This window comes from Pseudonaja textilis, chromosome 4 (genome assembly GCF_049901715.1).
Source record: "Pseudonaja textilis isolate UNSWEBS1 chromosome 4, rPseTex1.2, whole genome shotgun sequence".
Classification (NCBI taxonomy): Eukaryota; Metazoa; Chordata; class Lepidosauria; order Squamata; family Elapidae; genus Pseudonaja; species Pseudonaja textilis.
Genome location: NC_141993.1, coordinates 80378255 through 80401716, shown reverse-complemented (window position 1 = coordinate 80401716; position 23462 = coordinate 80378255). Strand labels below are relative to the sequence as shown.

At 35.7% G+C, this 23462-nt stretch overlaps 1 protein-coding gene across 21 annotated transcripts in view; it reads right to left on the bottom strand.

Moving 5' to 3' along the window:
* Nucleotides 1-23462, bottom strand: part of NAALADL2 (N-acetylated alpha-linked acidic dipeptidase like 2) — a 608345-nt gene that overhangs the window by 28340 nt on the left and 556543 nt on the right. For all 21 annotated transcript variants that reach the window (XM_087933480.1, XM_087933485.1, XM_087933494.1 and 18 more), the window contains one exon: nucleotides 16223-16421. In XM_087933480.1, the coding sequence (XP_087789606.1) occupies nucleotides 16223-16421 (199 nt within the window). The remainder of the gene's footprint in view (nucleotides 1-16222; nucleotides 16422-23462) is intronic.

The following is a 23462-nucleotide window of genomic DNA, read 5'->3' as shown; positions in this document are numbered from 1 at the left end:
AGATAGACAGACAGTATATAATGTAACATATGGACAGCATTTCTACAACTACCTAGGTCAGGAACAAAGGGAAGACTATATCATACATACATGACAATTGATATATTTCTTCTTTGCCACGTTTGTGGCTAAGAATGGGGAGAATTTGGAATCTTCTTTATTTCACAATAAACCAAACAATTTCATATTTTCAAGATTAATCTGTGGATTGGAATGTGGGGATTTTTCAGAGTGTGGGACTTGTCTGAAGTTTGCAGTGCTGTTTGTAGCTGAATGTTTGTCTACAAAACTGCATAATTTAGACAAGACTGAAAAAAGAATACATTTTTCATGTAAAGTGTTAATTATGGGTGTGTTACAGAAAATTGAGCATTTTGTGTTTTTGTTCTTTAAAATGCAGACTGATTAGGAAATTAAATAGAATGTGTTTATGAAGGAATGAAATGAAAATGACACTGACTTCACTCATCTTTCTTTTACTTCATGTCATAATTCCACACTGCAATGACAGATTTACCAAGAGGCACACAATCCCATTTTCTTTACCAAGAGGCACACAATCCCATTTTTTCTTTTGTTAAAAATTTAGCCTGTATAGCAGCCAGGAAAACATGTCACCTTTCAACAGCTGCTGACCTACAAACCTAACAGGAAAAGATGCTGCTGCCTTATGACTTTGAATACATACTTGAAAGTAAGTGTCTGCTAAAATCTCAAAACAAGTTATGCAGAGAAGTGAAAAACTAAGAAAATAAATGTATGGTTTTCCTAAAGCAATTGCAATGGCTGCCAATTAGTTTTCAAGATAAGTTTGTGACTGTGTCACCTGATGCTGATTTAATTGATTGATAGATAAATTCATCAGAGAAGGTCAGTCCTGAGATTAACAAAGTGTTATCTTGCAGTTACTCACAGAGATCCTTCTCTATGGTGACACCTCAACTCTGGAATGCTTTCCTTCTTCCTAAAATCACAAGTGCCCCATGGAATCCTTTATTATAAAGAAGAGGAAAGAAATATGCAAGAATTACTCCCTAGGTAAAGGATGTGGTGGCTCAGTGGCTAAGACACTGAGCTTGTTGATCAAAAAGCCGTTTGAATCCCTAGCACCGCGTAACAGAGTGAGCTCCCATAACTTATCCCAGCTTCTCCCAACCTAGCAGTTTGAAAGCATGTAAAAATGCAAATAGAAAAATAGGGACCACTTTGCTGGGAAGGTGACAACATTCCGTACAACTGGCGTTTAGTCATGCTGGCCACATGACCATGGAGATGTCTTTGGACAGCGCTGGCTCTTCGGCTTTGTAATGGAGATGAGCACCACCCCCTAGAGCCAGAAATGACCAGCACGTATGTGTGAGGGGAAGCTTTACCTTTACCTAAAGGAGGCTGAAACATTTTTTTAAAGGACTGAGAAACAGATAATAGGGAGACAGCTCCCAGATTCACTGGAGAATAATTCTGGGGGAAGCCAATACCATCAGATTGCCACATGTTGCTACCAGCTAATGCTAATAAAACTAATTCTAACCTTCCTGGAAATCAACCTGATGGGGCTGATATTTAGGTATCGTGAAGTCTTATTACTTTACCAAAACCTTCCTGCATGAATATTGAATGAATGGTTTCTGTTTTGTTATTGTTTCCATTCTCTTCCTTTTAATGAATGTTTTATTTCATTAATTAAAGTTTATTATTGCATTTTATAATTTGACCATAAAACACTCCACGATGCCTTTATATGGGAAGTGATACAAGGGATATATTTAATAACCTAATGAATACTGTAAATAGTAGTTCTGTGGAGCTTTAGATGCAATTTCAGAGAGGTGTTTTGAGTGGGTAGAAGACACAAGATCTCAGAAAGGAGCTACTGTAGAATCGCACAGACAGATATCATCTAACATGCTCCAGAACACTTTCTGGAATCAAATCTAAAAGAATTTGATCTAAAAAATAGCTGCTGTGTGGATTGCTCCTTGTTAGTAAAGCCCTCTTTCAAAAATTCTCATCCCACTTCTTTCTTCCCTAGGACTTCTTCCCAAACATTAAAGAATAAAGACAGTGTATATTTGACCCTCACAGGACATATTCAATTTTTCTTGGTCAATTGAGCCTGGGAGTTTCCTCTAAGACTAATTACAAAATAATGAAAAATTTTGAGCTTCCCCAAACCTGCTTATATTGTATTTTTATATTATTTCTGGTTAGATAAGCAATTGCCTTCACATCTGAACTTCAAAATAGGGCAATGGTAACATCTTCAGAAATGGAGAGAGGAGGAGGAAGGATCATTGTAGTATGCATTTATTCTAAAAGGTTGTATAGTTTCCCATATTTAGCAACATGAAAGGCAATTCTGTATGGCTTCCAGCTGCTTCTTAAACTAACTTCCAAAATTCCAGTCCATATTGTAAGGACCAAGCAAGGGGTCAATACAAACTATGGACACCAAGAGACCTGACTGGTGGTTCTCCTGTTTCTTGTTCATCATTCACTGGTTGATTCCTACATGTATTACTCTATCAGTGTCTGCCATTTTCTTTTCAATTTGCCGTTCACTTTAAATGAAACTTGATTTATTTTATTTGTAGGCTTCGAGAGTTTCTCATTTTAATAATTCAGCTTGACTTCTGAAAGTCTACTGCATTTAGAAGTAATAGACAAAAACATATCAAAAGTGATTTGTTGGGAAAGACTGTATATTATATTCTATGCCTGTTTTATTATATTGTGTTTGTAGGCTTATAATAGCAGCTGTAGTCAAACTTTTGTACGTTGCCTATGATATTTTGGCTCAGAAATATTTTTTAATAAAGAAATAGATGCATAACTTAAAGAAAGCTGCTGTTTAAATAGGAATCAGGTCATTGTCTCATCCCAATTTACATTTCCTCATACATATTAATTATTAATTTATATTTCATGAGACAAAACCTCAGAAACAGACATAGCCTTCAAACCTCATTTCACAGCGGTTGTGAATCTGAATTTGGTTGACAACTCGTCAACAAAATCTCCATGTAAACGCCAACATTAGAATGTGCTTAAAGTCAGTTTGATTTTCCATTTTATTATTCATCACTGTTGGCAGAAACAAATTCAGCAGAAGGCCCCTAAGTAATAATGACTAATTTGATAATGCTCTTACAAATGTCTGCTGTGGTTTTGCTCTTTCCTCATTATTCCTAATCATGCTGAATCATACTCTCGCTTAATAAATTTGAGGAAGGAAAAAAAAAGCTGTGTGTAACTTAGTTACGATAACCCAAATTTTATGCCTGAAGCAGATGCTGAGAGCAAAAAGATGCCACTCTTTATGGCAAATATTATGTTTATGAGGAAAATAAAAACAGCTACCTTATTTCTGGACTAGAAAACTGCCATGAAATGATCTGTGAAGAGAATTACAGGTAGTGCTTAACTTATGACCATGATGGGGCTCAGAAATTCAGTCATAAATCATTGCAGTTGAAAGGTTGAGGCACTCAGGTGACCAGACCCATTTCCCCACTTTATCTATTTAAAGGTCGCCATTAAGCAAATCACCCTGGCCTTTAAGCAAATGATACAGTGGCTAAGGGAACAGTGCAATTATTAAAGAAACCCAATCTTCCAAATGGGCAGTTTTGGCTAGAAATTGGCAAAAAAAACCCTCTGGAAACCAGCAAAAACCATCACAGTCACATTACTGAGGGACTCTGCAACTAGTCATAAATAGCATCTGGTTGCCAAGCACTTGAAAATACAGTCTGGGTGACTGCAGGAAAGTGTGACATTTTACAATGGCCGGAAGAGCTTTATGGGCAATAAAACATCCATTTTGAGGCCATCATGACTCTGAACAGTTGTAAAATGATAAGACTTGCCCATCAACTAATTTTGTGTTTTCATTATTTTTTCTTGTGTTTTTTCTTCACAAATGTACATTACAAAGGGTAATGGTAACTAATTGGTTTTATTTTGCATAGTTATTTTATTTATTTGTTTGCTAATATGTTCATAAATAACTCAAGGTGGTGAGCATATCCAACACACCTTCCTCCTCCTATTTTCCCAACAACAACAACCCTGTACTTGGGTTGAGAGACAACGACTGACCACCCGAAGTCATCCAGCTGACCCTCATAGCTAATGTGGGACTTGAACTCGCCATTTCATGCTTTCTCGTCTAGTGTCTTAACCCCTAGACCAAACTGGCTTTTAAAATTCCCATTGATATTCTGGATCTTCTACTTTCTCATTCAAATATCAGGATCACCTCAGGGGGAGGGAGGAATCTCTGACAGTGCTATATTGATAAATTCTAAACAGTTGTTAGTTAATGAACACAGATCTTATTTAGTCTAAAAATCACTAAAGAAGATGAGGTTTGAAAGCCAGAAGATTATTGAAATGAACATCCTAGATTTGGTGTCTATTTCTAAAGGTTATAATAGACTAGGAAAAAATTATATTGAGAAAATCATTCTAACCTTTGAATTATGTTTAAAACTTCTGTGAATTCTGAGCTCTTCTTTTTCATTTCCCTCAGAATTTCTATGTTTGACCCACAATCTTGGATTTTAACCTGGCTTAATTTAAACTGATATTTCACTCCTTTTCTAAGTCACTTGACTATAACTTATAGATTTCTTAAATACATTCAATTATTGAAATAATCATTTTGTTTTTTAAAAGGTAAGAATACACATTTTAAATGCATTAAAACATATTGAAATCATTTAGAACAAATGAATATTATTAAAGCTAAGTCGAAATAAATGCTGTAAGAGTGAAACTATTAAAAATATTGCAAAGTTTTGAATATTCAAGTTTGGAAAAATAGTTCACCAAATATTTATTTTACATATACATTTAGACTTCAATTCTCCAATGATAAACAAGCATCCTCAGTGAGGAAGGAATGCAGACTGTTTTTCTGGTGTTTGGGATCGTGCCACAGTGGAAATAAAAGCAATGAAAAAAATCTGGGTTTTTATTATAAACTTATAATTTTTTCTTATTTTAAAATATAGTACGTAGCTTTAGAATGTACTACGCAGAATCCGAATGAAAATTATGTATTATTTTAAGTGTTAAATTTAGGGGAAAGATATAAAGGCGTCATACTCCAATCAGTGATTACAGGAGAAATTTTGTGTTAATGAGAAAAGATAATAGACAGCTGAAACAGAACAGACAAAGGATATAAGTATAATGATTTAAATTGAGATGAAATAAATAAAACAGAATTAAGAGAGTGAAAAGAGGGGAGAAGCTATATAAAAAATGTAGAATGGTAAATAAGATATGAAATGGTATATAAAAGTGAGCATGAATTTGAATTTATGTCTGTACAAAAAGATGTAACCTGGGACTAAGCTACTTTCCAAAAAGATGTTTTATGTTTTCATGTTTTGTGTTTTGTTTGTGTATGTTTGTTTATTGAAAATTAATAAAAAAAAATTTTTTAAATCTGGGCTGTCATAAACTGAAGCAATCCATGCTGCAGCTATTGGTTAGGCTGTGCATAGCTTTGGACTGTGTGAGGTGTCAATGTTTCACATTTGTTTGAGACTTTAAAGCAGCTGCATCTTTTCCTGAGATTACATGGCAGGCTATGAAATACATCTATGTGATCTAAAGCAAAGATTTGGGTGCTTTAAGATGTTACAAGTAGGTACAATGTTCTGCATACTGCCTGCCTGCCTGCCTGCCGGTCGGTCAGTTGGTCTATTAGAACCGTGGTGGCACAGTGGTTAGAATGCAGTACTAGTACTGACAAGCTCAATGTTGACTCAGCCTTCCATCCTTCCATTGTTTGGGACAATATGTTGATACTGTAAACCGCTTAGAGAGCGCTTTAAAGCACTGTGAAGCACTATATAAGTCTAAGCGCTCTATCTATCTATCTATCTATCTATCTATCTATCTATCTATCTATCTATCTATCTATCTATCCATCTATCATCTAATTTCTCTATTAAATATCACACTTGCCAGCCTATGGGTAGTTTGCAGATAAAGCAGTAAAATATAAAAGTTATAGGTAAAAACAAGTTAAAATCATATTGAAACAGGCGTTATAAACCAGATTAAAACAAAATTAAAAAGTGACAGTTACAAAGTTTTGATGATCTGGCAAACATTTCAACTCAAATTACTTAGAACAATCTTCATGTAGGAGTCTGTGAAAGTAGCAGAGAAACAGGAGGATGTTTTGACTCAGTCCTAACTAGAACACATATTGTATTTTCCTGCAGATATACAGTATATTACTGGAAAAATCAGCAACAGTGGACAAATTACCTTTTCACAGAAGCTTGTTTGTAGTTACTGATCTTATCATTGAGATATTGGTTATTGGTTGTTTTTAAATGTAGCTCTATATCACCAGCTCTATGTCACCACTTCTATCAAGCTATTGTAATTAAAATATTTGCAGTGAAATATTGTCTTTCAGGTCAAATGAGTTATTTGGAGACCCTGAAGTTATAAGTATTTTTAAACTATTGATTTTCAAGCAGTCAACATCCTGGCAGAAAGGGTTAGCTATCTGAACTAGCAAATTGATGCTTAAACAATTAAATTCTCAAGTTGAAATTCCTCAGTGTTTCCATAACGTTTGCCAGAAGAAATTAAACCAACCAAAATGCCTGCAATATTTCTTCAGAAAATATCTAAAATTGCCACCCATGTAGTTTTAGGCTGCAGACTCTGGAAGGCTATCATGAATGAAGGCTAGAAAGTCAGTGTTTGGTGCATACCTTGCCAGATTTATCAGGAGGTATTACATCAGAATAAAGGATAGCTCAGAACTGAATATGCAGCCAAGGTCTAGAGCCAAGTAAGCACAACACAAAAGGAGAAAGAAGACACTTGGATAAAGAGTTATCCTGGAAATTACTCTCCAAATTTCAGATATTTCTACACTTATGCATAGTATGGAAAATGGGATCTTTAGTTCTCCATGTTTCTCACAGAATGATAAGTATAATGTGATAAAAACAACTAAAACTTTATGGGATAGGATGGGATGGTGATGATGGAGTCTCCTTTAGAAGATTCCAAAGAAATAGGCCCAGCATAAAGGGTGGTGGAGCTGTACTGTGTATTGCTAAGATGACTTTGGATGATCTCCAAAAGGTAAGGAGACCAGCATTTAGGGATGATAGACTACCAGATGACCTAACAATACCAAAGCAGTTGGCTAGATTAGGATTTCAACAAAAATCCTGGAAAATCTCACTGTAATTAGACATCTCTTTACTGTTGGCCAATGAACTACATGGACACTTTGAGTCAATCTCACAGGCGGATAAAATCAACCAATTACTAAAAGGTTTTAAAATGGAACTTTGTAAGCCGGCTAAGATACCAATGAGCCAGGAGTTTAGCCATAGTGATGTTCAAAGTCCTATTTTTGATAAGAACATTTACCAGTCTTTGATTGGTAGTTTATCTTTCTCAGTAATTGGTCAAGGCGATATTGCATACTGTGTTAATCAATTAGCAAGATTTAATGCTGAGCCAACTGAAAGGCACTGGCAAGCTGCTAAATGTGTGTTAAGATATCTGAAACAAACAATGCATTATGCATTGTATTTGGAGCCTAAGGATGAACTGAATTTAACTGCATATGCTGATGCAAGTTTTGCTACAAACTTAAATACACGAAAATCTACATCGGGTACTGTAGTATTATTGGGAAAAGCATTGATTGGATGGAGGTCTATTAGAAAGAAACGTCTAACTTTGTCAACAATGGAGGCTGAATTCTCATGTTTGTCTTTATTATGTACAGATTTAGTTTTGTATAAGCAACTATTGATTGATATGGGAATTGATGTAACAGATTCTATTGTTTATACCAATCAGCAATACAGATGGCTTCAAATATTGCTGTTAAAACAAGAATGAAATACACAGATTTAAGATATTTAAATGTGAGACAATGTATGCAAAGTAAGATGATTAAGTAAAATACTGCATGTCAGAAAACAATATAGCAGATCATTTTACAAAGGCCCAAGGCTCTATAAAGCATGAGGGTTGCTGTGAAGATTATGGACTTAGAATGTAAGGTTGTATGTATTGTCCTACCCAAAAGGGGAGAATGTTCGGAATATAAGTCACCTAACAGCTATTTGGGTTGGAAATATATAAACCAGGATAGACATTTTAATACTGTATCTTTAAGAAAATGTAAAAAGTAATTGAATGTGGTTTCTCAAACGGCCATAAGATGGAGCCAGAAACCTGGGTTGTTTAGTCTTAGTCTGAGAAGAAGTCTCAGTGAGTCTCTGTTTCCTTCTGTTGGAGAGTTTTGTCATTCCTCCATTTTTCCTAATTCATGGATTTGATGTAAGTCTGATACTGAACTGTTTTTGACACTGGACTTTGTTATTGGATTATCCTGGATAGAAACTGACTGATTTTACCTGTGAATGACTTTGGACTGCTTGTTTTTAACTTTGCTTTAAACCTTTCTGGAAGTAAAAACCTACATTTAATGTACAGTGTATCTGTGTGCTGTGTGTGTATTATTCAAACACTACTCTCAGATACGTCTCCCTGTATGCTCTCATTCTTCTAACGGGGAATTACCTCAACAGAAATCCTGCTGAAAATGTTTGGATCAGAAGAAAAAGAAACAAGAGTAATAATGACTTAGTCAGAAAATAGAAGAAAAGAACAAGGGTTCTGCTACCTGGATACAGTTTTCACAAATAGAGTAAAATCACTGAAGAAATGAAAGTGACCAGAAGCTGGGGAAAAGCAATCATGTTATCCTTGAACTTATAATAACCAGGTGATGAGGTACTCAGGTGATGAGGCCTTTATACTGGGCTTTAGAGGAATGGATTTTAATGAATGTTAGAAACGAAAGGAAAGCCAAACAGAGTACAAGCCATTACAAGAAGAAAGTGTTGACCTGATAATAGAATACTTGAAACTTGCTACGCTGCTGCAAATGATCCCAAGTACATGTTAGAAGAAAGCAGAGTTAAATACAACCAAGCACAACAAATTATCTAACCCTGGCATCAATTAGCTGGGCTAGATCCTAAATTTAACATCACCCTAATGTTCTTTCTCCCAGCCAGGTTTTGTCTCCATTATATGGAAGCTGTTTCACAGGACAAATACCCCTATTTTTAATCTCCTAGATTGAATATGCTATTAGTAGAACTCTACTAATCAGGAGGGAACAGATTCAAAAAAATTTGGTGGGATTATTTTTTTTAACTACCGGTTCTGTGGGCATGGCTTGGTGGGCGTGGCAGGGGAAGGATACTGTAAAATTTCCATTCTCTTCCCACCCCACTAACCTGATTTCCAGCTCCATTGTTCTGTGCAGGGCAACTAAAAAAGACCCAGCCAATCAGCTGGGACATGGGAGGCAGAAAATAGATGGGGGCAGTGCCAGTCAGAGGTGATATTCTGAACTACTCAAAATTTCTACTACCAGTTCTCCAAACTACTCAAAATTTCTGCTACCGGTTCTCCAGAACTGGTCAGAATTTACTGAATACCACCTCTTAATTGAAGCTTAAGATAGATAGATAAAGAATAACAGATAACTTAGCTAAGTTAAACAAATTTAACTCTCCAAGGCCAGATGAATTGTTAGAGTACTGTAAGAATTAGCAGAGATGGTCACAGAACCACAGAACAGAACCATTCTTAGTTATTTTGGAGAACTCCTGGACAAGTAATGATGTCCTTAGAAGAGAGCAAAAGATATTTACGTACATACTTCAAGGAGCCAGTGTGAATTAAATGCAGACAAATCAGATCAAATTAACTCTCTTTGGGAAAGTTACTAGCCTACTAAAGAAGGGAAATGCCCTATATGTAGTATACCTAGATCTCAGCAAAATGTTCAGTAAAAGCCAACACAGTGAAATCAGAGTCAGAGTACGATGCAGTCTGGGATAATTGGTATGAATAGTTGAATAGTAGGATTACGAATCGTAGATATAAGAAAAATGTATATAAATGTATGGACATCTGTATGTGTAGCAATGATGAGTGTTGTTAAAGATGAGAATGAGATATGTAAATGTGAAAAAGCATTATAAAAGTAAATAAATAAATATACGAAATATGGTCTATATCAGTATTTCTGATCTTTCTAGGGAATTCTGGGAACTGAATTCACCTTCTAAAAGTTGCTGAGAAACACTGGTCTACATGATTTTACTTCTAGATGATTTTACTGTTAGACGAACTCACAATTGGTTGAACGATGGCACCAATAGAATACTCATTAATACTATGTAGAATTCATTGATTCTACTATACTTAGCTGTTACTGAATCAGCTGCTTTGCTACAGATCTATGTGAGACTGTTTCATCTGGATGCCTATATTTAGTTTTGCACCATTGCTATTTTATATTAGTAACAAGATTTTTATAATTCATATTAGCAGGGGGAAAAAATCTCAAAAATAAATGAAAGAACTATTTGCTTATCAATGCAGATATCCCATGTAGATATGTAGTTATAGATATATATTCAACATGATTTGATTAGTGTTCCATATTAATTTAATTAATGTCTTGCTTAAAAAATACAATCCATTAAAAAATCTATACCTGTTTCTATCTGCAGCTTTCAGCATAGGTTGCTTTTCCAAGAAACTTCCACTATACACAATTTTAGCATAAATTCCCAATGGTACAAATCGTTAACATAAAATACTCAGATGTCATTCCTTATTACAGATATTTGCCTCAAATAGGTTTTTAGAAGTAATTTATCTTATGCAAAGTCTGATTTAAAATGCAATGACCTATTTTTGCAAGTAGCTTTCAGAAATGGTAATTTTGTTTGTTAGGGAAATGTATTTTTCTTGGTTGGATTTGGAGATAGCTTTTTGAATGGACAAAGAAGCCACTTCCTAGGCAATCTTTTGCAGGATTTTATTGACAGTACTTTGGTAATGGATACAGAAGCAGCGGGGGTGGGGGTGGGGGTAGATGCACATTATTGAGTCTAACCGCTCATTTAGCATATTCCAATCAGTAAGCATACAATCTAGGAAGGATATTAATGAGTTAGAAAGGATTGAAGAGTATGGGGATAATAAAACATCTAGGAAATTCCACTATATTTTGTTTAGAGGATGCAGAATATATCTGTTATATGGATCCTAAAGGCAAAATAGGAATGACAATTCATTTCAGTCCAGTAAACACACCGGGAGAACCTGCTGGAAAATGGGTTTAATTTCAACATTCAGAAGGAAGTTCTATTTCTGAGATCAATCCCAAAATTCCTCTTGAAGATATTGAGTGTCAAATATTATTATATTTTAAGTCAGGAATGGGGTCCCATGTTCAGACACATTTCCCCCATTTTACCTCTTCCTAATAGTTCTTCACAGAAGTAGCACTTAATCATCACAACTACTGCAAATACTACCAAATGATTTCTTGTTCCTATGCCCACATATTTCAATCTAATAGGTAAAGTGTTGCTGGTTGGGGAATTTTGAAAGTTGAAGTCCACACAATTGAACATTGCTGAGAAACGCTGTAATAGGTCCTTGTGTAACCATTCTCAATGACCATCTCACCCACAGTGTTTAATTCTGGAAGAAGACTTCAGAAGTTAGGCCACTTCTACTTCTGTGGTGCAAGATCATGGTTAAATGAGACCTTCTTTGTTAGCAACTATACATTGTGATTTTTGTCGAATCAAAGATGATTTTGATCTTGTATTATTTAATACTTTGCTTTTTTCCTCTGTTCAGCAAGCTTGATTATACCAAGCATGGAAGTTTTGCAAAACTTCTGCCAAATAGAAGTAGTCCTTAATTTATAGCCATTAATGTAATGACAGGTCAAAGTTATGATGGCCTTGGAAAACTTATGACTAGTCCTTGAAGTTATGCCTATCACACCACCAGTCATGTGATCACAATTTGAGTGCTTAGCAATCTGCTCACATTTATGATGGTTGCAATGTCTTGCAGTCACATAATCATGATTTATAACCTTCTCAACTGGCTTCCAACAATCCAAGTCAATTGGGGAAGCCAGTTGATTCTCTTTGCAACTGCAGTAAAAATGGTCATCAAAGCAGGTCCAGTCATGTGATGACCATTTCATTTAGTGACCAAAATTCCAGTCCATAAATTCAGGACTACCTGTCCCCAATCAATATTGATCTCCCAAAATCCAAAGAGTCCAGCTAAATAGAAGAAAATGGTGTTTAACTTACAATGTTCCCATTTGGTTGCTATTAAAGCAAGATTCTATTCCAGGAATCATGGAAGAATTTCTTGTACAAGTAGCATTTGCTCACAAAAGGACAGGCAAGCTGCTAGTGAAAATTTTCTCTCAGTTAAAAGTTGAGTATTATTATGAGCAGAATGTACCTTATGATTCTCGACTCCTGATGAATGTATCTTTTCTTTCATGTACACTGAGAGTATTTACACCAAGACAAATTCCTTGTGTGTCCAATCACACTTGGCCAATAAAGTATTCTATTCTATTCCATTCTGTTCTGTTCTGTTCTGATCTGATCTGTTCTGTTCTGTTCTATTCTATTCTGTTGCTTGGCTGCAGACAAGAGAGTGATGTTTACTATTTACACTTCATAATTTTGCTATAGTTCAAACACACTTTTGAGAACAGCCAGTAATATTTTAAACAAGATCTCCTTCACCATTCCATTTCTTATTAATAGCTTTTTCAAGTATTCTTGTAGTCACAGAACACAATGTACTGAATTTCATGAAAAATGTGATATTAGTGTTGTAATTTTACACTCTGGAGCTACTGAATGCGTATATCAAAGACATAATGAAGTATAAAGAGTTGCAATAATACATACAGTTATGGTTATCACTTCTTGGTTTGTTGCTAAGAATAATGCCATGTGTAGTTTTTGAATTTGAATTTCAAGCTTTCATTATAGTTTTGCTCAGTGGTAGCTGGCATTCACTGGATCAGTTGAAAAAGACAGCTTGGGAGACCACAAAGTAAGGCATACAAATTCAAAACAAGAAATGGTTGGGTTCGGACAATTCTCTTAACTAAGTCAGTGTAAGACCTAGCAGATGTACTTATACAATGTACTAAGTTGGGTTAGTATTAATGTTGGTTTGGCTTTTTATAGCTCTAATATACTGTGAGAACCCAAACTCTTCAATCGAAGAGTGTGGATTCTCACAGCATACTAAGCTGTATAAAATCAAACCAACATTAACATTAACCCAACTTAGTACGTTATATGAGTACATCTTCTAGGTCCTCTTCTTCTTCTTCTTCTTCTTCCTCCTCCTCCTCCTCCTCCTCTTCTTTTCTCCTCCTCTTCCTTCTTCTCCTCCTTCTCCTCTTTCTCCTCCCTTCTTCTTCCTCCTCCTCCTCTTCTTCTTCATCTTCTTCATCTTTTTCATCATGACTTGGAAGGGACCTCAAGTCCAACCCCCTGCTCGAATAGGAGACCCAATACCATTTCAGACAAATCTCTTCTTAAAAGCCTCCAGCGATGGAGCACCCACAACTTCTGAAGCTGTTCCACTGATTATTTTAATTTTTCCTTAGTTGTAGGTTGTTTGGTTAGTTTCCATCCATTGCTTCTTGTCTTGCCTTTCCCTTCCCCCTTCCTTTGCATCCCTCAAATATCTTCCAAGAATTAAAACTGTGAATACACAATGTTGATGGCTGATAGCATCTGTGAGTAATCCCTGTACTTTTGTCAAGTACAATGACTAAACTGAATAATGTAAGCCTCAATGACTATATAGAAGATAATAATTGTACCAGTTCCACACCCTTTGAAGAATATGTGCTTTATTATGAAAATATATTTGATCTTCACAAGGCGGTAAATTATAGTATTTATGGAATCTTAATGATCTAAGCGCAGTTGGAGCCTGAAGGTCAAGACTGCAAACAGCATCCTAAATTTTTGTTTACCAATGAAGCTTTGTATTTATTACAGCACTATTTTTGCTGTTATAGTTAAAGGTCTGCCAGCATTTCCATTATAAACCACTATTTCAGAGGTTTATAACTCAGTCATAAATCTCTGCTCCAGAATGAAACACAGTGCAAAACAAGGACTCCAGTGTGGGAGTATTTTTTTCTCCCCTTCTATTTCTTTCTCACTTTCTATATGGAAATTCATTTTTTTAAAAATGTAGAAGCCAGAGGTGGTATTCAGCAGGTTCAGATCAGTTCTAGAGAACCAGTAGCAGAAATTTTGAGTAGTTTTGAGAACTAGCAAATACCACCTCTGACTGGCCCTGCTCCCATCTATTCTCTGCCTCCCAAGTCCCAGCTGATCAGCTGGGTCTTCTTTTGTTGCCCTGCACAGCAGAATGGAGCTGGAAAGCAAGTTAGTGGGGTGGGGAATGAGATTTTGCAGTAAGCTTCCCCAGGAGTGCGGAGGGAATGGGGATTTTGCAGTATCCTTCCCCTGGAATGGGATGGAAATGGAGATTTTACAGTATCCCTCCCCTGCCACGCCCACCAAGCCATGCCCACCAAGTCACGCCATGCCACACTCACCAAGCCATGCCCACAGAACCAATAGTAAAAATGTTTGAATCCCACCACTGGTAGAAGCCATCTAAAATATTGAAGATGAACAATCAACTCTCAGTGGATTCAATGGAATGTATATTTTTCAGAAATAAGAATCGGGGCTGGTTCAATATGCTTCCACCTTAAGAAGAGAAACCAAATGGAGTCTATTGTTTAATGCATTGTTTCAACTTTTATGAATATCCACACATGTCAGGATATTATAGAATTTTTCTCTCCAGAGTTTTTAACAGAAGATGCCAGATGCTTTTTGCTGTGGATATGGGACTTCTAAAGCTCTAAGATACTGAGTCTTAGAATAAGCCATGAATAAGCCATTTCTTTATTTTTGATAACCTGTTTACAAGAAGCTTGCCAGATTGATTGCATCCCCATATAAACTGGCAGATAAGGTCTTCACAAATCCAGCCTATGTCATTTCCTCCCTAATAGAAGCTTTAGGTGCTACATTATTTTTTTACTCTGTCTTTTAGTTGGTGATTCCACCACAGTTGAACTTATGAATGCTGGCTGAAAATGTTAGGTGATTGAAGGCTAAATGGTGTAGATGACTTTGCTGTAGTAAAGAAATTGGCCATCTATGGGCTCTAATACAAATAAATATATTTGGACATTGCAGATACACCATTCTGGAAAAGATGCAGCTGCTTTAAAAGGTTGAGGACATATACCACATAAACAGCTCTGGGGTCTCCTTTTCCCTCTTTAAATATAGTGCATTACCATCATCTTTCATGATGCTTCCAAGACCTCCCTATCATCTGAGCTGCCATTCTTAGAATATAATAATAATAAGAGGAAACAATGATAGTAAAAGTGAAAATAACTAAAAACAAAATAATAAATTGGATACACACTGGATTTCATGGAACATCTACAAAAATTGCAACGTCCTAGAAATGAACAATAGGCAGGAATGTTTGGTTGAAAAAGTAGTTGCAAATGGGTTAAAATAATATGGATTTCTGAATGCAAACTGATAAAAGCTTGGCTCATACATCAAATATAACTGTGATTAAAAAGAAGAAAATGTGGATAAATAGATGTGGCAATAAAAGACAAGAAATTGAAGATCACAAAGTTTCAAGATCTGAAAATTGAAACCAAAATATTATGGCATAAACCGGCTGTGGTGTCCCCAGCAGTTATCAACACACTGGATGCCATACCAGAAAAGCTTGGACAGTCCTTAGAAAATCTGCACTTTGACAAAATCTCCATCTGTCAATTGCAAAAGTCTACATTGGTTAGATTTGCACATATAGTCCACTGATACATTACAATGTCCTAGTTTTGGGGAAGAACTTGATGCTTATGAAGGGCAACACCAGCTAAAGAACTGATAGCTGTGATTTCACATTGTAGTGTCTATAATAATAATGTTTAACAACTATAACCTAATAGACAGCTTGCTTTTAAAAAGTGTGTCCCCTACAAAAAAGACCAAAATAATCTTCCACTTGTTTTTTTTTGGTAGCAATACATCTCAATAACGATGATGTTCTACTGAACTGTTACAAATTTACATGCTGGATTTCTTTGTTATGCATTTCCTTCAGTGGTATTTTACTATATGTACAATAATATAACAAGATGCATAGCAAGGCAGCTACAGAAGACAAGTAAAATGACTATACTAGTTGACATAAGGGTGTGAAGTTCTGCTTTTACCTGTAAAAACCTGGTGGAACACCTGAAACTAAGAAGTTTTTCTCGAGACTCTGCAATATGTCATTCAACATCCTGATACGGTCAGGAGCTCTTTCTTTTGGGTCATTGGCTGGCCGCATCTCATCTGATTGAAACAATTCTGCACTCTCCCGTAAAGCATAGGCCACCTTCAGCAAATTGCCAACATTATGAGGGTCGTCTGTTAAGAAAGGAATATAATACAAAAATATTTAGCTTTATTGAAATGCTGGGTTACTGATTCATTTTATTATGATACACAACTCAGGAGTTTTACACAACTCAACAGGGATTGACTGCTAGTCTGGGATGTTGTCTACATTTCCAGTGGTATACAAGAAGTAGTCCAGTTGTACACAGTTGCCATCTGTAGCATATACTGCTTAAAACATAAAGTCTGTCTGGGATACTGATTTCAAATTAGTCTAAGCCTAGTATCGAGGCCAGTGTTTCTTGCCCAGATGTAGTATTCAGCAGGTTCTGACCAGTTCTGGAGAACCGGTAGCAGAAATTTTGAGTAGTTCAGAGAACCAGCAAATACAACCTCTTACTGGAGATTTTACAGTATCCTTCCCCTGCCACGCCCACCAAGCCATGCCCACAGAACCGGTAGTAAAAAAAATTGAATCCCACTACTGTAGTCTTGGTAGGTGGAAGATGTGAGGACTTCAACACCCAGAATTCCACAACCAGAATGCTGATCTAGAAGATTCTTTAGAAGATTCCCAACTGAGTATTAAAGGGAGGTGCCATTCTCTCTCTTGACTGCAACATGGGCCATGGTTCCAATAGCTATAGCTGAGTTTACCTGAAAGTCTCTTTTAAACTATGTCATAATAATCTGCTTGGAAAAAGAACAACACATTGAAATGTGTTGCTTTAAAATTATTTCTTTTGCTGAATGCAGGAATTTAATAATTGATTTTTTATTTTTATTTTTTAAATTAAGAGTCGTACTAAAATATACAAGCCAAACCATTGGCAGATAAATAAGTTTTGATCTGTAGATTTCTGGAAAGCATAGGGCAGCTTAAATATATGTCAACTAGAAACATGCAGTGTAGGTTTATCTATTGAGTGTAAGTTTCTCTCTCTCTCTCTCTCTCTCTCTCTCTCTCTCTCTCTCTCTCTCTCCATTATCCATCTATACACTTATACATTGTGTGTGTATGTGTGCATCTTTCTCTCTTTCTCTCTCTCTTTCTCCCCCCCCCGGCAATCTCTGTCTCTGTCTCTCTGTGTATGTTGGGTTTCCGGGATATAAATTAAGATATCATGAGTTGGGGAAATTTGAATCTGTTTATTTTTTTAAAATATGTGCAACTTAAAATGTGCAATAATATTTACTGTATATGCACTGTGTTATGTACAATTTTTGTACACTAAATTTGTAGACATTTTGTACTCAATTTCCCTGATATATGCCTTTTTATATGTGGTTTTCCTAAATCTAAATATTTTGTATGAATTTTTCTATCTGTTCTTCAGATATAACCATTCTTCTAATATTGTTCATATCCATTCTCTCATGAACATAATGTTAAATGTTAGATAAAAGGAAAGAAAGAAATAATATGTAGGCAATAAACAAATTTTTTTTGTATATAGAGTCATTCTTTTTATAAACAAGTCATACTGATCATACATTTATAATTTATGGATTTCATTAGTCAATCAATCAATCAGAATAGAGCTGGAAGGGACTTTGGAGGTCTTCTAGTCTCACCCCCTTCTCAGGCAGTTGACCCTATACCATTTAGACAAGTGGCTGTCCAGTCTTTTCTTAAAAAGCTCCAGTGATGAAGCACCCACAACTTCTGAAGCCAACCTATTCCACTGGTCAATTGTTCTCACTGTTACGAAGTTTTCCATATCGTAAAACTATTATCAGTCAAGATTCAGTTCTTCAATCTTGGATAATGTGATTTAGATAGAGGAAAAAGGACAGATTTTTTTCCCTCCAAATTTGGAATCAATTCTTCTATCCTCCCTTCCCCCCCCCCCCTATCCAGGGGTGGGATTCAACTGGTGTTACTACCGGTTCGGTGACTATGCTTTGCACACACATGCGTGCTTCGTACACACGTGTGCTAGACACACGCTGTGCATGCGTGTAACTACCCTTAAGCTGTGCCTCCCAGACAGCTGAAAAGCACTGCGTGCAGGTGCACAGAGTTTGAAAAGCCTTTTTTCCCCTGCTTTTTCTACCTCAGCTGTGCTGCGCAAAGCAGCTGAGGTTGAAAAAGCAGGAAATAAAGGACAGGTAAGAGCCCGGGTAGGTGGGTGGGCCAAACAACAGTGAATACAGAACCGGTTCAGTGTCTGCTGCTCTTCAGAGCTACCAGTTCTATGGAGCCAGGCAGAACTGGTAGCTTCCCACCCCTGCCCCTATCCATTCTATTTTTCACAACAGGAACCCTATGAGGTTGGCGGGACTGAGAAAGGAAGCAACTGAACCAAAGCCATCTAGTGAGCTTCACAGGTGTGTTTGGATTGGAATCCAGGTCTCCTGAGCCTATTTCAGTATCTTCATTGCTGAATCCCAACATTCTTTAAAAATTTTCTTTGAGGAAATGGAGGTCAAATAATGTGGTTCTGCCTAATTAGGAATTTTAGGCATCACCGAAGGGATGTTGGACTTCAGTCTAGACTTTTTGCACCCCTGACTTAGAAAACAACTCCACTGACTTTTAATTGGACTTTAATTCCACAAGCAAGGGCTTGAAGACAGAGATTTGTGGAACATACTGTAACACTGAGTGAAAAATCAATCTCTTTTAAAAAAAATATTTATCAAAGTTGAAATACTCTGGTATTTTCCCAAGCAGATAGCCATTGAATTGGAAGATATTAATATTTTAAATAATAAGCTGTTTATGCTCAGTTCCCACATCAAGCTAAAGCAGAATGACAAAAGCAACCAGTATCCACAATATGATCTTGAGCATGTATCCTCTATTTTGGAGGAGAATGTTAAGAATTATTTTGAATTATTTACCTCACTGATAAGGAAACAAGAAAAGAAACCTATGGGATGAAATAATATAATTCTTAAGGACAAATATGAAAGGAGTCAAAACCCAAGAAGCAGAAAACAGAAACTGGTTGTCAGCATAGATGGTGGAAATTGCCAAGAAGAGAGGAGAACCTGCATGGAAAAATATAATAAAGGCTGCAGGGAAAAATATAATAAAGCATTTTTAAGATGTGTTATAAGAGAAAAGGAACAATATTCCAACATCTGTAAAGACACTGAAATGGAAGGAAAGTCTTCCAAATATATCTCCAAAGTTGCTCCAATCATGAATCAATGCTAATACATAGATAGTAACTGATTTCAAGAACATCAAATGAAGATGGAAGGAGTATATGAAAGTTGTTTATGGTAGAGATGTCTACATCTAAAATATCTTTTAAGATATCCCCTATTTGCAAGACTCTCAAGTACTAGAAGATTAAGTCATCTCAGAACTACAAAGATGGAAGGCTACAGGAACTGATGAATAACTATTTAATTATGACAACCAATTAATAAAGCTTCTAATCAAATACTGAGATTAAAAGAAATCAGCATAAATACCAATACCAAAGAAAGACTTCATAGAGAGCGCAAAGTATTATAAGATATTATTAATCCACATGTTATCTATTTCCAAAGAAGGTTGCAGCAGATTAGACTTCATGGAGAGTGAGATGACAGATATTTAAATTGTTTTAAAAAATTGAAAAGGGTCAAGAAACAATATATATTATTGCTGATGCATGATAGAAAAAAAACCAGAAAATACAAAAAAAAAAAGTCAATATTGTGCTGCATCAACTACAGAAAGGCCTTGATTTTGTTGAAGATGTGAAGTTGCAGAATATGCTTAGAAAAATTAAAATCCCAGATTGGCTCCAGGTTGGTATAGGAGTAAGTTAAAGCTATGTATATTATTATTATTATTATTATTATTATTATTATTATTATTATTATTAAATTTATTTATTAAATTTGCATACCCCTCATCTCATTGTTTGGAGTGACTTTAGGTCCTGATTGTACATCCATCTCTCCTTTTTTATTCAAATTATAAATATATATATATATTGCAAGATGCTGGATCTAGGAAGCATGGATTTAAAACTGGAGGAAGAAACATTAGTAATATGTACTATGACACTTCTATTTCTGGAAATGCAAATTTCTGCAAGCTCTAATAATGGAAGTTAATGAGAACAATAAAAATGAGACTAAGATTAAATATATAGAAGAAGACAAACTATTGACAACAAGCATAGCAACCAACCTTAGAATTGTCTATAGAGATATTGAAGTTACTATCACTAGTGAAGTCTGCAGAGATTCTCAGTCATTCAGGTCATGGTCGTCACAAAGATGCTTTTTCAGGAGGCAACTGGACTTTCTTGTTTTTTTTTCTGAAGACATTTCGCTTCTCATCTAAGAAGTTTATTCAGCTCCGACAGGATAGATTCTTCCATTCCCCATTATCCTGTCAGAGCTGAAGAAACTTCTTGGATGAGAACTGCAACACCTTCAAAACAAAAAACAAGAAAGTCCAGTTGCCTCCTGAAAAAGCACCTTTGGGATCATTAGTGAAGGAACTGGGATTTAAAAAATATGCCACAGATTAGCAATTGGTAGGGTAGAAATGAAGATAGGTAGCTTACTCAAAAGATCAGAATTGTGCAAGCAATGATATTCCCCTCTACGGAAACTATATGATATTCTATAATGCTTTTGAACTTTGGAAAATATCACAGATAGCCAAGAAATCTAACAAATAGATCATAGAACAAATCAATTCAGAATTGTGACTCAAGGTACAAATGACTAGGCTCAGATTATCACATTTTGTGCACATTGTGCTAAGGCACATAATGAGAAGTTCACTTGGTTGGAAAGGTGGGTTGAATGAAAAGAATAGGATAACAAGCAGCAATGCAGATGTGGATTAAATTAGTAATGGTGCATTATGACTTGAATTGAAGGGCCTGATTTAGGGCAGTTTATGTGATTGCTAAGAGTTAGATCAGACCTGATGGCACATAATCAGTCAATCTGATTTAGCTAACATAGGGGGAAAACATTTTACTTATGATATGGTGACCTCAGTTATATTCTGAAACACAAACCACCATCATTAAACAGATGCTTAAGGGCAGAAAACATATTTTACAAGTGTTAAAAAATCCATTGTTGCCCATTATAAGAGAAATGTTACCGCATTCATTCCAAATCTCTAGAATAAATATCCAGCCAGCGTAGTAAGAAAAGCTATCTAAAATCTAGTTACATGCGGCAATTACAATGAAATATTTGCCATATAATTCAGAAATCAACACCATGTTTTTTTCCTAGTACCTTTGATTATACTCATTTAACAATTGAATATAAACCAAATGAGATTATCAATCCTGACTTAGAGAGACACGGCCTTGGAACTGGAATTGTAGGGTAATGAAAATGCTTTTCTTTTTAGTGAAATATTGTTTGCACACAACCTCATTTTTTTCCTCTCCCTTCAAAATGTTGCTGAAAGTTGTTACGGCTGATATTAGAAAGCATTTCTAAATGGCATATTCTGCCAGTTTTAGCCCCTGTGATAATTTAAAGGATAATTCAAACTTTCCCCTTTGAGTTATAGCAAAATGAAGCCTATGACACTCATGAGATTATTAGAACTATTAAAACGGTATGTCTTGCTTCCTGAAATAAAGAGAATTTGTGTTTGATGATTTGAAAGGAAAACAGAAGTAACTGGATGTTTCAATGACCACCATGTTTGGGTGCAACCGTTGTACAGACACAAGGGTAAGAAAGCAGAATAGATCTAAGCTGTGGTTTAACTGAGATTATTATTTGGTCAATCCTATGGGGTTGAGTAAGCATGGTTGGACTTTGTAAGTAGACCCCTTGGACTACCACAAAATTTCAGAGATAAGATTTTTTTTATTTTTTTTAAAAAAATGCCTAAGGTATCCAATGGCAAATCTCTTCTATATTGTTGACAACTATACCATTCATTTACTAACAAAAATTGAGCTCAATTTATTTTCATTTTCTGAAAATGAAGATATATAGATATACAAAAAGATACTATACACTGAAGAAGAAGCGAGAGATATTCCTGTTCAGAGTTCTTTTACATATTCTCAGGTTAGTGGACTCCAAAACCCAAGAGAACCAAGACAAGCATACCTGGTCTCTAGGTAACACTCTCACAGGTATTCAAAGATTGGTAGTCACAGTTTACTATACCACTTTTTACCTATTCGACTACTGCTCTGGAGAACAATAAGTAAATTTGCCTTAGGTGGATTGAGACATTGTGAATTTCCTGAACAAACACAAACCACCTTCTTTCAAACTCCCAGACTAACACCATAAGTCCAATACCACCACACCCAGCCAGATATTGTTGAGCTGGCTATTGACAGGTCTTAAAGAGACAGGACACCAGCGGCCCAGATTCTGACCATTTTGCAGGCAGCCTCACTTCTCACACAATCACAAAACCTTTCAGTATGTAATGTTGATGTCCCAGACTTCACAGTAGGAAGACTTATGAAGGATTCCTCCATCTCTTATTCCAGAATGTAAGAATTAGATTGGCTTGTTTACAAATATATATATTCCCTAGGATCCTGACTAGTAGACAACCTGTTTTTAATGTAAATGAAATGTATTTCTGGTGTTTCGGAAGCAAATCAGGAAAAAGCCCTGTCTATATGTTTTTACTTAGTGCAGAGTATATTACTCTATACTGCTTTTGACCAAGTGTCTTTATAAGTATTTTACTTATAGATTACATGGGGTATGTGTACAAGTTCTAATAAATGAATTTCATTCAGCCAATTATTTTTTTAAAGGAATTGCATTGTTTTTGTCTCTGCTTATCACACAAAAAATATTTCTATTGTTAAGTGTATAACAGCCTTTGTTGACTTGAGTTCACAATTTTCTTTACCTTTGATTGAAGGTTCATTAGGTTCAGCCACTTGCTATCAAGGAAAGGGAATTTTTTTTTTTGGGGGGGGGGGCTTCTAAAACCAATAAAATAACATTCTTTTGCTCTGCTGTTTTTGCAATTCTGTTTAATGAAATCTCTTACAGGTCTTTATATTGCCCATTCTCTCAGTTTTCTATGCAGATAGGTCCCTGTTTCAGATTAGTTTCACAAAATAAATTGTAAAATAGTCAGAAGAACATGGATAGGTT